Source organism: Meriones unguiculatus, chromosome 2 (assembly GCF_030254825.1).
Source record: "Meriones unguiculatus strain TT.TT164.6M chromosome 2, Bangor_MerUng_6.1, whole genome shotgun sequence".
NCBI lineage: Eukaryota > Metazoa > Chordata > Mammalia > Rodentia > Muridae > Meriones > Meriones unguiculatus.
Window position 1 is genome coordinate 29777262 of NC_083350.1, and position 14888 is coordinate 29792149.

The 14888-nt window shown below is 38.7% G+C and overlaps 1 protein-coding gene across 3 annotated transcripts in view; it reads right to left on the reverse strand.

Annotated features, from left to right (window-relative positions):
• The window catches only part of Chsy3 (chondroitin sulfate synthase 3), a 259007-nt gene that overhangs the window by 241933 nt on the left and 2186 nt on the right, over positions 1 to 14888 (reverse strand). For all 3 annotated transcript variants that reach the window (XR_009589791.1, XR_009589792.1, XM_060377234.1), the window contains exon 2: positions 12823 to 13106. Coding sequence is in view for 1 of the 3 variants with exons in the window: in XM_060377234.1 (XP_060233217.1) it covers positions 12823 to 13106 (284 nt within the window). In the remaining 2 variants the exon portion in view is untranslated. The remainder of the gene's footprint in view (positions 1 to 12822; positions 13107 to 14888) is intronic.

Here is a 14888-nt window from a genome sequence, read left to right on the forward strand (position 1 = left end):
TTGAAGCTAGTGCCCTCCTGATCCAATCACCTCTCAATAGCGCCACCAGCTGGGCACTCAGTGCCTGAGGCTTGTGGAGGGGATGCTCGTTCATCAAGCTTACAGCATCCAGCAATGACCATCACTGAAAAAAAATTAATGTTCAGAACAATGTGTATGTATTACTTCTTTTACTTCCCATAGGGAAAAAAAGTAACCAGGGGGAGAAACTAAATCAAAGTTTTCTGACATTCAAGAGAAACTGGAAATAGAGAAAAGAGTCTTTGTTAAAAAAAAAAAAAAGTGTTATTGCAAAGGAAAATCCTATAAGGTCAGATGGATCAAAAAAACAGAAAGAATTTTCATTATAGAAATCTGCATACTTCCGACCACTTTATACTATTGCTGTTTTCATGCTACAATATTCGGTATTCACATTTGATTTAAATAAGTTTAAAACAAATGTTCATTGAGAGTAGACCTGTCACGCTATGCCCACGACAATTCTTCCACAGTGCAGTCTCTCAGACTTCCACTCTCAAGCACTCCTCCCACTTCAGGCCCTTGCCTTGAATCAAGGACCCACAGGTACTCGTCACCCAGGTCAGCGACAAGATGATCATAATACAATGCTTGCTTTACCTAGAAGTGAAGTTTGATTCGCACAAAACGTGTGCATTATTTGTGGGTCGGCACCCATGTCTCAGTAGCCAGAAGACTTGTTCAAGGTATGTGGGACTCAATTTTCCCTGTGAAAGTACTCGCAGAGAACTTCAAAGCCACATGTGATGCCTGCTCCCCTCTCTTCTCCACTCTGAACTCTCGTTTTCACTCTCCTGAGCTTCCCCTGACTGCCAGAGGGTTCTCTGCTTACCTGTACATGCTGCTTTGCTGGCAGTTTTTTCTTCTGTTGCCACAGCGCTCACACATGATCTTCTCACTGAAGCCCACGTTGGCTTCCTGTATAGAGCTGTGTACTACAAACACACACACACACACACACACACACACACACACACTGCCTTTCTAGGCCTTTTGATGCTTATTTATCAGGATTCTACATGTTTGCTGAGACACCAACAACTGGAAGGATGCCTAGGTTGGGACTGTTTGCAGAATAAATGAATAATGGATTGAGCTTGATGTGCTGTAAGCAGACATTCTCCTGGGTTCTGCCAATTCCTGAAACACATTAATCACCCAGACTTGTGCACCCCATATACCCTACCTCTAAGAATCCTATCACCTTCAAGCCTAACAACCCAGGTGCCACATTAACCTTCCCCCCAGTCTACAACTGCACAGCTGGATTGGTACCAGTGCTGCCAATTCTCTGTCTTCACTATCTTAAGTTCACCATGCCCATTTCCTCTTTGGCTTTTTCATTGGACTAGGGAAGGAGCATGGGAGGAGAAGAGGAAGGGAGGGCGGGATTGGGAGGGATCAAGGGAGGGGGCTACAGCTGGGATACAAATTGAATAAATTGTAATAAATAAAAACATTAAAAAAGATTCATCTCACGCTGTCAGCAGTTACAGCTGCACCGCCTAAGACACCATCCTTAAGCACAGGCCCTCTAAGGCCTCTAAGGCATCCTCCCAACTAGAGCCATAAAGGAAAACATCTGTGTGATACTCTCCACTTAGAACTTACCATAGCTTTCTGTTACCCAGGGGGTTGATTTTCTATACCAGCTGCTCACCAACATCACCCAGAAGGATTCTTATCAGTCTCATGCCCTCCTCCACAGTATTCCATGAGATTCTAAGACCCACTCACACATATACAGACACATCAGAACCATTGAGTATGGTGTGTAAGTCCTTTATACCTGGATTCCGCTACAGCTTTTAATCCTGAATTATCCTATCTCAAGATGTGCTTTAACCCAGACACACTATTTGATATTGCGCAGCCTTCCTTGCTCTCCCTATCTGCCAACTGTCCTGTGTAGTACTGAAGGTCTGAGGGATGTACTGCATTTTCCAGTTCTCTGGAGCATTTCTTTCCTTTATGTATTATACACTTTGCACCACCACAGACATCAGTACAGTGCCGGGCAAAGAAATATTTGTTGGTGACAAGCAGGTGACATCAAATATACATTTAAAGATTTTTAAATCTATAACGTTAGCATTTCTGCAACTTATCGTACAAATCACCCTGACACCCTTTGGTTTTCAAGCACCAATCCAATGCAACAAGTCAATATTACTGCAGCAAAATCATGGAGAGCAACACACAAGTATTGTAGAACTCCGCTGTTGCATATCACTCAGATACAGTCATGAAGAGCTGTAATTCCTTAAGCACTGAATACGTGGAAATAGTTTTAAGGATGTCTGAAAATCCACGTTGATGTTTTTTAAAAGCAAGATTTGAGCACAGTCATTAGATGAGAAGGCATGCAGCAAGTAAGTGATGCATGCAGTAAGAGATAGTTTTATATTATTGCCTTAAAATCTGGGGACTTGCCGTTTTAAACAAATGAGGGACAACGCTGTAGAAGTGTTTGTTAGTCTCTACAATTCCAAGAAAGAAGAACTAAAAATAAAATTGGCTAGATATTTAAATATGAAAGTCAACCTAAAAATCCATTCACAGCGATGTCAACACGATGTCCATCTTAGTCCCTTAGGAAACACCCTATGACCACCTTAGTCTCCGGGGAAAGGTAGATCAATCTCCATGCTGCATGCATCACATGTAAGAGATTCTGATATGTTGGACCAATATCCAATAGTGGTTGGGTCCAATATCACAACTATTTTCAAAGTCCCTCAGAGAATCTCGTTGCACAGTCAGAATAAAGAACCACTACACTGGGGCTGAAGAGATAGTTCATTAGTCAGGATTACATGCTGCTCCTACAAAAGATCCAAGTCCAGTTTCTATCACCCATATCAGGTGATTCATACAAGCCACCTGTAACTCCAGCTCCAGATGATCCGATGCTCTCTTCTGGCCTCTGCTGGCATCTACACTCATGTACGCACACTCACCCAGAGATGAAAGTAAATATAAATCTACAAATAAGTAAGTAAATAAATAAATAGATCACTGAATCAAGACTCTCCCTACTATAGCAGAGCAGACCTTTAAGAGACTCATTACAACTAAGCTCCTTCCAACTGACATCACCCCTTCTTATGGGGGATAAGGCATGTGAGCACTGCCATTGGGATACTAGAAATACGTAACATGAATGTGTGGCTTATTGTGCGCTGAGCAGGATTCTAAAGACTTTCAATTTATTTACCTTTTTTATTCCCCACAGTGACTTTGTAAATTTAGCATTACTTTTATGACATTTTGCTTCTTCAAAAAACAGATAACAGTACTGCTTAACAGTTCTAGCCACTACTCTGAAATGCTTCTATATGCATTGAGCCATTTAGATGTCCCAGAAGTGTGCTTAAGTAAATATTATTGCAATTCCATTTGGTAAATGATGATTGAAAGTGAAAAAAACCAAGAGATACAATAACTTGTCCACAGCCATACAGCAGTGAATGGCAGACTAGGGTCTGGGGCAGAGATAGTTCTGCTCTAGAAGTACTTTGCAATTAGTAGTGGCCAACAGAAACAAAGGATATTAACAGATAACGAAGTTACTAAGTGTAACTTATTGATATCATCTGTGAGCTAAGAGATACAAGAATGATACTATCTTTATTATGCGACAGATTACCACAGTTGGACTCAACTGGAGATTCCATGGTGCAGAAAGAAAATAATATTAAGAAACATGTCTAAGATGAGAGCCCAGTTCTACATCAGACCTGAAGGCAAGAGGTGAGTTAGAAGCCTGAATCTCCCTCCTGGTTCATACCATAAGACAAGAAAGGTAGATTCACGACATACTGCCTGTAAAGGAGGCTCCACAGGTATATTGGAGCAAGCAAAATAAGCTGGCCCTCTGAGCAAAACATTTTAAACCTGCTTTAACAAATATATTTTCAGGAGACCTACTCACGTATGTTAAATACCCTTATTTCATTAAGAATTCATCTTGGTGTTAATAGGATCTTACCTCTTAAGTAGAGCATTTTTTAAAGTATTAACCTTTTTAGATTTTGATTTGTGTTTGTAAAGTGTATCTCAAAATTAATTTATTATTTATGAAAAGACAGCTCTAATGATCAGCTCACACTTACATAATGGTGGTTTAATTCTAGGCTCAGTTGTTTGGAATTCCACTCAAGCTCACCTGAGCTCATCAGGAAGGATGGTTGCCTTGTCCTAGATGTGGACAAATGCTCCATCACAGCAGTCCCTCACCAACCCTTGATTAGCTGTGTTGCACAGACATTTTTCCACCAAACCCACAGCACACGAACTCCAAGTTTTTAACAACAGCAAAGAAAAATATACATCTCTTAAACTATCTGTCTGCCAGGCTAGTAGAAAACATTTGAGACAAGTGTAGCAGCCTCAGAAGAGTCTCTGATGAACATGCCTTAAAAGATAATCAAGCAACACACCAAGCTGTGGTGTGCTTGATGGGAAACTGTTGTCTTTCCGGAATTGGAATTCCGTTTGCAGGTTCAGCCCTCTGCCTGCTAGCCCCAGCTTCTGTTGAGAGAAGCCATGTGAAATACCCAAGTGAGTGCATCTGCGAGCCGAGATGCTAAGGATGCCCTCTGCTTATCTCCACACTCTTCCCTCCCTCTCTTCTCTTTGTTAGGTCCTAATATCCAGCATTGTCATTTAATGTTCAGAAAATAACAGTCAACGTGTATTTTTATAGTAGTGTCCATGTTTTTCTATGGTTTATTTTCCTTTGATTACTTTTTTAACAGTTATTTTCTTATAATGTATATTTAAACCATCTCTTAGTGATAAGATTTTATAAATAAATAACTTTCCGATAAAAACTAATGAAACCAAAAAGGATAGTTAAAAAAAAAAATCTTCATGAATTAGTTGGCCTGCTCTTTGATCACCTCCCCCTGAGGGGGGAGCAGTCTTACCAGTCCACAGAGGAAGACAATGCAGCCACTCCTGATGAGATCTAATAGACTAAGGTCAGAAGGAAGAAGAGGGAGACCTCCCCTATCAGCAAACTGATAGGACATGCGTGGAGAAGAGGGAGGGAAGGTGGGATTAGGAGGAGAAGAGGGAGGAGTTTATGGGAGGATACAAAGTGAATAAAGTATAATTAATAAAAATTAAAAAAATATTCAGATACTATTGAACACAAAGAACACAAAGAAGGAAGAACACAGCTGTCAAAATTACAATCAGTAAGTAACTATTTGAGATTCTCAAAACAATTAAGAAATCAATTTCATTGTCTATTAGGCCCAAGACAATGCCTATTGGGTTTTAAAAAATAAATCACTTTTATTCAGTTCATTCATAAACTTGTAGCACAGTTTCAGAATTGTTAATGTCCAGTATATTTCCCAGACAGAATAACAGTAAACACAGGTCATGATTGACACTGGGTTTGTGGGGCTGGAGAGTCTGAATTCCCACCTTTCTTGGCTGGTTTTAGTATCTGACAACATTAAATAATGACTCACAGATCTTGGCACTTTTCGTTCTGTATCAATTAAGTTTCTTGAACAAAATGTCTCATTAAAAGCTATACCATTATACACAAGAAATATGGCATAACACAAATAAACTACACTTTGATATCTGATGCATTTCTTTGTATTTTGAATACTTGCTAAGTAGAAAAACAGCTGAACTAAAAATGTATCTCTAAGAACATAGCGGAACCAGAAACTGACAAGGTTTTGTTGGTGGTGTTCTTTTGTTTTTTCAAGAAATTGGAATGTTTGTGACTTATTAGGGAAGAAAAGTATTAAAACTGAAAGGAGTGTCATGCTATCATGCAGTTTGTTTCCAGTTGTCTGGAGGCATCTTTCAAAGTTAGTAGTTTCTTCAACTGTCAGAAAGCATCAATTTAGGATGCGTAAGTTGTCTCAGTTCAGGTGATAAGGGAGCAGTTAGCAATGGAAATGAACGAAGCCTCTAAAATGCCCTGTGTTTTCCCATCCCTTCAAAAGGTGATTTTATTTTGTACAATGAAGAAAACAGTGTGACAGCAACAAAGTTTCATGAAATCAGTTCAGAATGATTTCGTCTGACAAATGGGATGGGGGAGCAAAGAGCAGATGTGAGAAGCTTGCTGTTTTTAGGAAAGTCCAAACACCAAATAGTGACTGAATCATACCAAAAACAAACAAATAAAACAAAACAAAAATTACTTCTGAAAGACTGAACTTTAGATAAAGATCCTTGTTCTGAAGACATCAAAGATGCTGATAACAGGGCTAACCCATCATCAGGAAGGAAGTCACCTGTCATTAGGGCAGGGAGATGGCTCCATGGTTAAAGTACTTGCTGTACAAGCATGAGCAGCCAAGTTCAGGTCGCCAGACCCAAAACAAAAGTCACATTTGGCAGCACGTTCTGTGGCCCCACTGTTCAGAACTAGAGGGTCAGAGTAGCCTAAATGGTGGTGAACTTCTGGTTCAGTGTGAGATCGTGCCTCAAAAAAATATGGTGGCAAACATCTGAGGGACACATCCAACATCAACCACTGGCCTCCACACAGAGACACACAAGTGAAGGCACTGTTGTACACAGCTGCACACACCTGTACACACTCTTTCATACCAGAGAAGAAAGAGAGAGGGGAAAAAAGAAAAGGAAGGATAAAAGCAAAGAAAAGGAGAGGAAAGGAGAGGAAGACATAATCACTCACAAAGACCAGGAGGAAGCTAAGAAGCATCTTAGAAAAAGTGGGACAGCCGGATAGGAATGGCACAGAAACTTTAAAGCTAAAGGATGCTATGAAGACTTTAATGCAGTCCAATGCTGCAGCACTCTGGGTGTTACTTAGAAGCCAGGAAAATTCATGAAACACATCCTTTTGTAAAATAACATAATTCACTATGATTTTTATAGCCATTAATGGGCCAAAAGTGAACATAAGACTTCTTACATAAAATTAAACATAAAAAGAGTTGAATAAAATACTTTTTCATCATCGGAAATGGTTCTTTAAAGCCACATCTTTAATCAGTGTAGAACTGGCCCCTGAAACAACAGCTATCTATGTGATTATCTATATATAGATGTGTGTGTGTGTGTGTGTGTGTGTATTTCCATTAGCTTTATCTTACTACAAAAATCAAAATGAGGAAAACTATCTTCAGTTGATCTCTGATGGCCAAAAGTAGACCTTACAGGGTGAGAACAATTACTGAAGTTAAAATTATTTTACTGAAGTTAAAATTATTTTAATGCCTAAATATAAGTGATAGTACTAAAGTAAAAAAATTCAATACTGCTAATAAACTAAGCATGAACATATAAAGAAGCTAATTTACAATAAAAATAGAAGTATATGTGTATACATCTATACATATACATATATATACATATATATATATAGGATATGTGTACATATGATACACAGTTTTAATGGGAATTTCTGAATTTTTTTAATTCTTTTACAAAATGTGCCAATGCAATATTATGAAGGTATCTCTTACATTCTAAAAAACTGGAACTTTTTCTGGACCTCAGAGGCAGTGTTAATAATACACCTTAAAGTTACTTAAGATCACTAGTCTAGCTTGCTTGGTTAGAGTTATACCAAGGTACTTTATGTTATTTGAAGGGTATTATTACCCTAATTTCTTTCTCAACCCATTTGTCTTTTGTGTACAGGAGGACTTCTTCTTTTTTTTTTTTTTTTGTTTTTTTTGAGCTAATTTTGTATCCACCAAATTTGCTGAAGGTGTTTATCAGCTGAACAAGTTCTCTGGTTGACTTTTTGGGGTCACTCATGTATACTATCATATCATCTGCAAATAGTGATACTTTGACTTCTTCCTTTCCGATTTGTATCCCTTTAATCTCCATTGCTTGTCTTATTGCTCTAGCTAGGACTTCAAGTACTATGTTGAAGAGATATGGAGAGAGTGGGCAGACTTGCCATGTCCCTGATTTCAGTGGGATTGATTTAAGTTTCTTGGGAATAGGACAGGTGCCTTCCATGGAGGACCTATGAAATACTCTACCCACCAGGGTATTAAAGGAAATACTGAGACTCATAGCCAGACTTTGGGCAGAGTGCTGGAAACATTATGGAAGAAGAAAGAGATAGAAAGACCTGGAGGGGACAGGAACTTCACAAGGAAAACAACAGAGCCAAAATAGCTGGGTGGGTCCAGGGGGGCCTGAAGAGATGGATACTCCAACTAAGGACCATGCATGGAGAGGACCTAGACCCCCTGTTCAGAGGAAGCCCATAGAGTGCTCAGTTTCCAAGTGAGTTCAGAGGGGTGCAGAGGTTGTCTCTGATATGAACTCAGTGCCCTGCTCTCTGATCACCTCCCCCTGGGGGGGGTGGGGTACAGCCTTTTTAGGCCACAGGGAAAGACAATGCAGCCAGTCCTGATGAGACCTGACAGGGTAGGGTGAGATAGAAGGAGAGGAGGTCCTCCCCTATTAGAAGTCTAAGGAAAGGGCATAGGGTGAGAAGAGGGAGGGTGGGTGAGTCTAGGAGGAGATGAGGGAGGGGGCTGCAGTGGGAATACAAAGTGAATAAATTGTAATGAATAAATAAATTAAATTTTTTAAAAATATCCTTTACCCTACTATGTATTCAAATTGCTTAACTTGTTTTTAAGAGACCAGTGTAAAAACTTTCATACTTGCCTTTGGTTTCCCATGTAAACAACCTAAGAGAACATATAGCTGTCATCTTAAATTATGTACTCCTCCGTGCTCCTGATTCAGGTAATGCCTGTGGATCATTTGCTGAAAGCAGCAAATACAGAAGCCGAGAACAACTTCCTAAAATTGACCATAAAGGTTGAAAGGGACCGTTTATGGATATTGGTTGATAAACAATGATGCTTGTGATCTGGGTCAGTTGGGATCATTTGGTGCCAGTGATTTCATCCCTTGTAAAACTCCTTTAAAGAGGTTTGTAAAGCAGTGCGTCTCAACCTGTGGGTCTCGACCCCTTGGAGGGTTAGAATGGCCTTTTCCCAGGGTTGTACATCATATATCATGCATATCAGATGTTTACTTTATAATTCATAACAGTAGCAAAATTTCAGTCGTGAAGTAGCAATGAGATAATTTCATGGTTGGGGATCACCACAACATGAGGAACTGTATTAAAGGGCTGCAGCATTAGGAAGGTTGAGAAGCACTCCTGTAAAGTATCCTCCCATTCCTTCCTTCCGTGATGTTCTCTGTGCTGCTCAATAGAGAGAGAGAGAGCAAAGTCCTTTCTTAGGGAAAGACACACATACCAGACGAACACATATACAGATGCAGATTCAAATGATAGACAGACAGACGATAGACAGGCAGAGGGAGCATGAAGTGGAAAATCCAAATCTAGACTTGCACTTGATTAATCCACTCCTAGGGGAAGCACTATTCTTTCTCTCCTTACTGTGACACCATGCATTATGGGTGACCCAGAGTTAACCACAACTGTGTATAATCTGCACAACAAAGTATTTAAAATACAAATTTTATTCTTACTGCCAGAAGTCCTTCATCTTATGAAAAAATAAAAACTTGTAAAATTTGTAGCCTAAGGGTTATCTGGCTCAAAAAAAAAAAGAGTATTGTTTTTATCAGCTCAGGCCAGGCATATAAAACAAATACCCACGGAAATCCTGGTGTCCAATGAGACATGAAAAGAACTGAAAACCACCTGCCTCTGCTGAAGAAAACAGAAAACAAAACTAAAACCACAAAACTTTAAAACTTCCATTGCCCAGGCACTATTGAGGGTCTTAAACACCCGAGATCAACAGCAGCTAAGCTGAGGTTCCACCAGACCAGATGTGATATTATCCAGCAGGAGGTGCCAATCAATTCTAGTACAAAGTGAGTTCAACAGACTCACCTTTTTACAGGCTCCAATTTATACTCAAAACCCCAGGTATGAGTGAGGACAACAGCAACCTGGGAAGCTGTTAAGTATTAACAACTTGGAAAACGGATATCCAATCCTAAGCCAGAAAGTATCCACCTGCACTCTCCAATGGCACTTTGTATACCATGAAAGAGGAGGTAGGTGGTGGGGAAGGGAGGAAGGGTAGAGAGAAGAAGAGAGGAGAAGAAAAGAAGGAGGAGGAAGAAGAGAAGAAAAAGCCAACTGACAGAAAACCAGGATCTGATCTTCAGACACTGAAGTTACTACACATTAGTGTCGAGTCCCAAGATACAGCAAGAGAAGTTTCAGCTGCCTCAAGAAATGAATTCCTGAAAACTAAACAGATTGCCCTGCCGAAGACCACTTGGGTTGTTTTCAGTTTGGGGCAATTACAAATAAATTGCTATAACGTTTAAATAGAAGTTGCTGTGTAAATGTGGGTTTTAATTTTTCTAAAGATGTTTACTATTGTTCCCTTTTCTTTTGTTTTGTTTTTCTGGGAGAGAGAGAGAAAGAGGAATCCCTAGGTGCTTCTGGGAGTGATGAGAGAACAGCAACTTCCTTTCCTATTGAGACTTAGAAAGACTCAGAAACAGAACAGAGCTCTAGAGATGATTCCAGGAATTATCTTGAATCCTTTTTCTTTAAGTAGATATAGTCTAACCTGTTTAGGATTCTTGAACAATGCACTTTGAAATAATATGTTCCACACATTGTCCTCTAATTTGGTTACATTATAATGCAATTCAGAAGCATTCTGAGTTTCACGGTCAGTTTACTGTCATTGGATTTTTTTAATATTTCTAAAATAAAACAAAACAAAACAGTTTTCCAATTCTTCGCTAAAAAACTCATCAAAGCATTGAATATCTAACGAAAAGTTTTAAACTTTAGTTTGACTCTTTGGATACAAATGAGTCAATGTTACTAATGACTGTTTAGTAAGTGAAGTTTATGAGTCCACATTACACAGTTCCCGACCTAATACGATTTGCCATGATGAACAACACTGAGACAATAAAAACCAGGATGTGTTGATAACCCGCCACAGGCTCAACACTGTCTGAAGGCCTTGACGCTGGTCAAGGCCAGAACAAAGGTTGAAACGATCTGGTTCAAGCAGATTCTGAAGTCACTGATGGACAAGTGTCATTCCAAACATACTGCAAAGGTTACTGGGAGTATCACCAATGTACAGCCTATAAGAGAGGTTGCACATCCTTTGAGCACATTTTCTTGTCATAGAACATTAATATATAAAGCATAAAGACCAGACTTTCATAGAAGAAAACATGGAAGATAATAAAACATATTGTTTGCTAAAAACTTTCTGTTTAATTTAAGGCGATAATTTATCAAAAAAAAACCGCGTATTTCCCATTTTTGTTTTCACTCATCCATTCAAATTGGCTGTAGCATATCTTCACATAAAATTAACTGAATATATATTTATACATTATTTGTTGTTTCACAGATTTCATAGCGGAGAGAATTTTTTGCTACTGAGTTTAGTGAAGTTACCTTTTGTGGTAAAAAGCTATAATGTTTTGTTGTCAATCTTCTTCTAAATACTGTTTTAAGACAGAGTTTGACTATGCAGCTCACACTAACCTCAAACAAATAGCCTTCTCTCTTCAGGCTTGCAAGTGTTACAGTTACTGGAATGGGTTACCAAAGCTTTATGACAGCTTTATAAAAATTTTAAAAATGCCATTTTATTGTTAAAATGAATTACTTGTATAATCGTTTTAATTTGAGTAATATAGATTCCAAATACATAATTATCAGTAAAATTCTCTGTATGCAATAATGATTCAAAATATATCAGTGAATTGTATCACAAGATTTTTTTAAAAAAACCAAATAAGAAATATTACAGTGGGGTGCAGTGGCACACGCCTTTAATCCTGTCACTTAGGAAGGCAGAGGCAGGAGGATCATTGGTCTACAAAACAAGCTCAGGATAGCCAAGGCTACATAAAGAAACTCTGTCTGGAAGAAAGGAGAGAGAGAGAGATTATACCCCTGAAACAAACAAAAAAAATTAAAGGAACCATGTAACTTTGTGGCACAATCATTTTACGTGAACAATACTTTCATTAAAAGTATCTTCCACACTAAATTTCTGAAACTTTGAAGATCAAGAAGTTAAAATGCAGTTTGTGTCCACTGGGTAAGTAAAATAAGGTTAAACTCCAAATATCTGCAAATCAAACTGCATTAAAATTGCAATGTATTATTTAAACACCAAATCAATTGTTACTAAGATTACCTTTCAGGAAATCCATTTTAAAGGAAAATTCACTTGATTTCAAAGCCAAATTCTAAAGGGGAAAAATCCACAAATACAGTATGTACACCCTCAGGCATTTTCCCAGATTGGCCATACACTTTATCAAATAAAGTGGTTAAAATGTTGGAAATGAACCTATCATGAATGTCATATTGTTGTCCTTCCCCTAAGTGTTCAATTTCAACTTGAAGGTTCTCAGGGAACCCACACATAAACCCTGTGAAAACAAAGGGATGTTATCATATAAATAAAGAAAAAAAAAACACAAGTCAACAAAAAAATAATAAAAATTAAAATGGAAAGAACTATAATTAGCCTTCTTGTTAGATTCAGCAAATAAATATACATGCATATGAACACCGAAAAAGCAAATAAATAGGAGTGGGGAAATTGTATCCGGGGGAGATGTAACCAAAAATCTGCTTAAAGTTAAGGTTCATGCTAACAACAAAACCCCATAGAGGCTTTGAGTCTAATATGAAAGATGCAGCCCATAAGCATTTCCAAATCTGTAAATCAGCTACTATGATTTTTAAGCAAATAAAGAGAAGAGAAGAATAGACAGGATGTGACGTGGTGTGCATCTCTAATACACTAAATCTTGCTACCCCTCAAGGCTTACCTCGTAAGACCAGACACACTGAGTCCCACCAAAGCGGCGAACACACCTTCCCACTTCCACGTCCTCGTGAGTTGTGTACATCTCTCTGAGGCATTCGCCAATATGTGGTACCATCCTCCTGAGAACTTCTCTGCTGAAGATCATGCCAGGTCCTCCCATGCAAAAGTTCTCCCCAGGCTCCAGCCCCAGCTTTCCAAGTTCTTCAGTATTCCCCAGGCCAGTCTGTCCCAGGTAAAGAGGCTTGCTGCTATTTAGGGACCTAAGGAATTCTTCTAACTTATCACCTACAAAGAGAAAGCCAAGAGTCACCCCCTGTCCTCATTTCACAGGCAATTACCATGTTCAATGGAGTGAAAGTACTTCCACAATTTCCCTTGACTTCCTCATACATGCTATACCATTGGGAAGAAGAGACAATTCTTCTTTCTATCATTTTAAAAACACAAGCGTACGGTCATTTCTTAAATCTTAACACAATTTTAACAACTCTAGTCATCATCAAGTTTGCAGCAGAGGAGATGAAGATAAGGGGAATAAAGACTGTTTGTTAGTACATTTGAAGTAACAAGAACTCCCAGAAATATAACATAATATCAAATGCTGGTATTTGGCGTTGTTTGGGCAATCTGTTGCTAGCCAATAAATATTTTCTTCACGTGCATCTTTGGAACTATAGCCTTATGTGTCTGGGGGTATTGCCACATGCATTTACAAGGAGGCCAGAGTTCAACCGTAGGTGTTCTGCCTCTGGTTCCAAGTACCTTGTTTTTGGAGACAGTGTCTTTCTGCCCAGCCTGGGTGTGTTTTTGGAGAGTGTCTTTCTAACTTGCCTGGGGTTCACCAAGTAGACTAGACTGGCAGGCCAGAGAGATCCAGAATGTTCTACCACGTCTACCATGTTCTGTTTTGTTTTGTTTCTTTTTCCAAGGTTTTGTGGGATGCAGCTGTGGTACTGATGCCTGCAGGGCGGCAAGCATTTTACCAACATACCTACCTCCATAGCTCTAGTACCCAACTATCTTTTATACTAATTGACTTGTTTGGGTGTTCTCATTAATTAAACTCCAATCATATACAACCTACACTATTTAGTAGGTGATTTAAATGAAACTTCATCTTGAAATTGAACACGGGAAGGCATTATCTCAGAGGAAAAAACCATACAATTGAAATAATGTAACAAATGGTGGGAAGTTTATCAAAAGATAGGATTTGAAATTAAATTCTACAGCTCTCAGAATTCAAAGCATTTGATATTTTATATAGCAATACATCAGAATAACTAGTCACCCTCTTCACAATCTTAGTCAGTCTTGGCACTCTTGTTTCGATAAACAAGGCATCTGTGGCCACTATCTCCATCCTGTGTCTCACCCTCTAGCTCTCAACAAGGATTTAATATATATATATATATATATATATATATATATATATATAATATCTATATATAATATAGACAATAACTATAAATATATATAAATAACTGGGTTCTGAATACAAAGTGCATTTTATCTTTAATAGACAGAATATGACATTTTAAAGATTTGAGGGATGATACACCAAAGCTTTAAAACAAATGACAGAAGGAGGTCCTATCAATGTACACTGCAAAGTACAACCTCTTTGCAAGGAAATCTTTGTGATATTTGATGACAAATAGAAGATAAATATCCTCACTGAAGTGGCAATGCCTTAAAAGCTGTGTTTTTCTTTGATTCAACCATAAACACCACATTTGAGGAATACAATCATAACAGACTTGTTTGCACTTATGTATGAAAATCTCTTCTTTCAAACAGCACCACATTCACCACAGTGAATGCTTCTCCCCATTCACTTAAACTCAGAACAACTTTGTTAGCAGGACATCAACTCTATGCCTCAAAGAAGACCTTCAGATTTGCATGTCCTTGCATTCTGGGAAGGGTATTAACCTTGCCATGACAAAGTCATAGGTCTACAGCAGCCAGCTCATGCTGAGGAAGGGCTGCACTCCTTAGATCGACAGGTTAGGGAGCATGAAAGGCAGAGATGCTCCTCCAGGACAAGCCCATTTCTTTCTATGC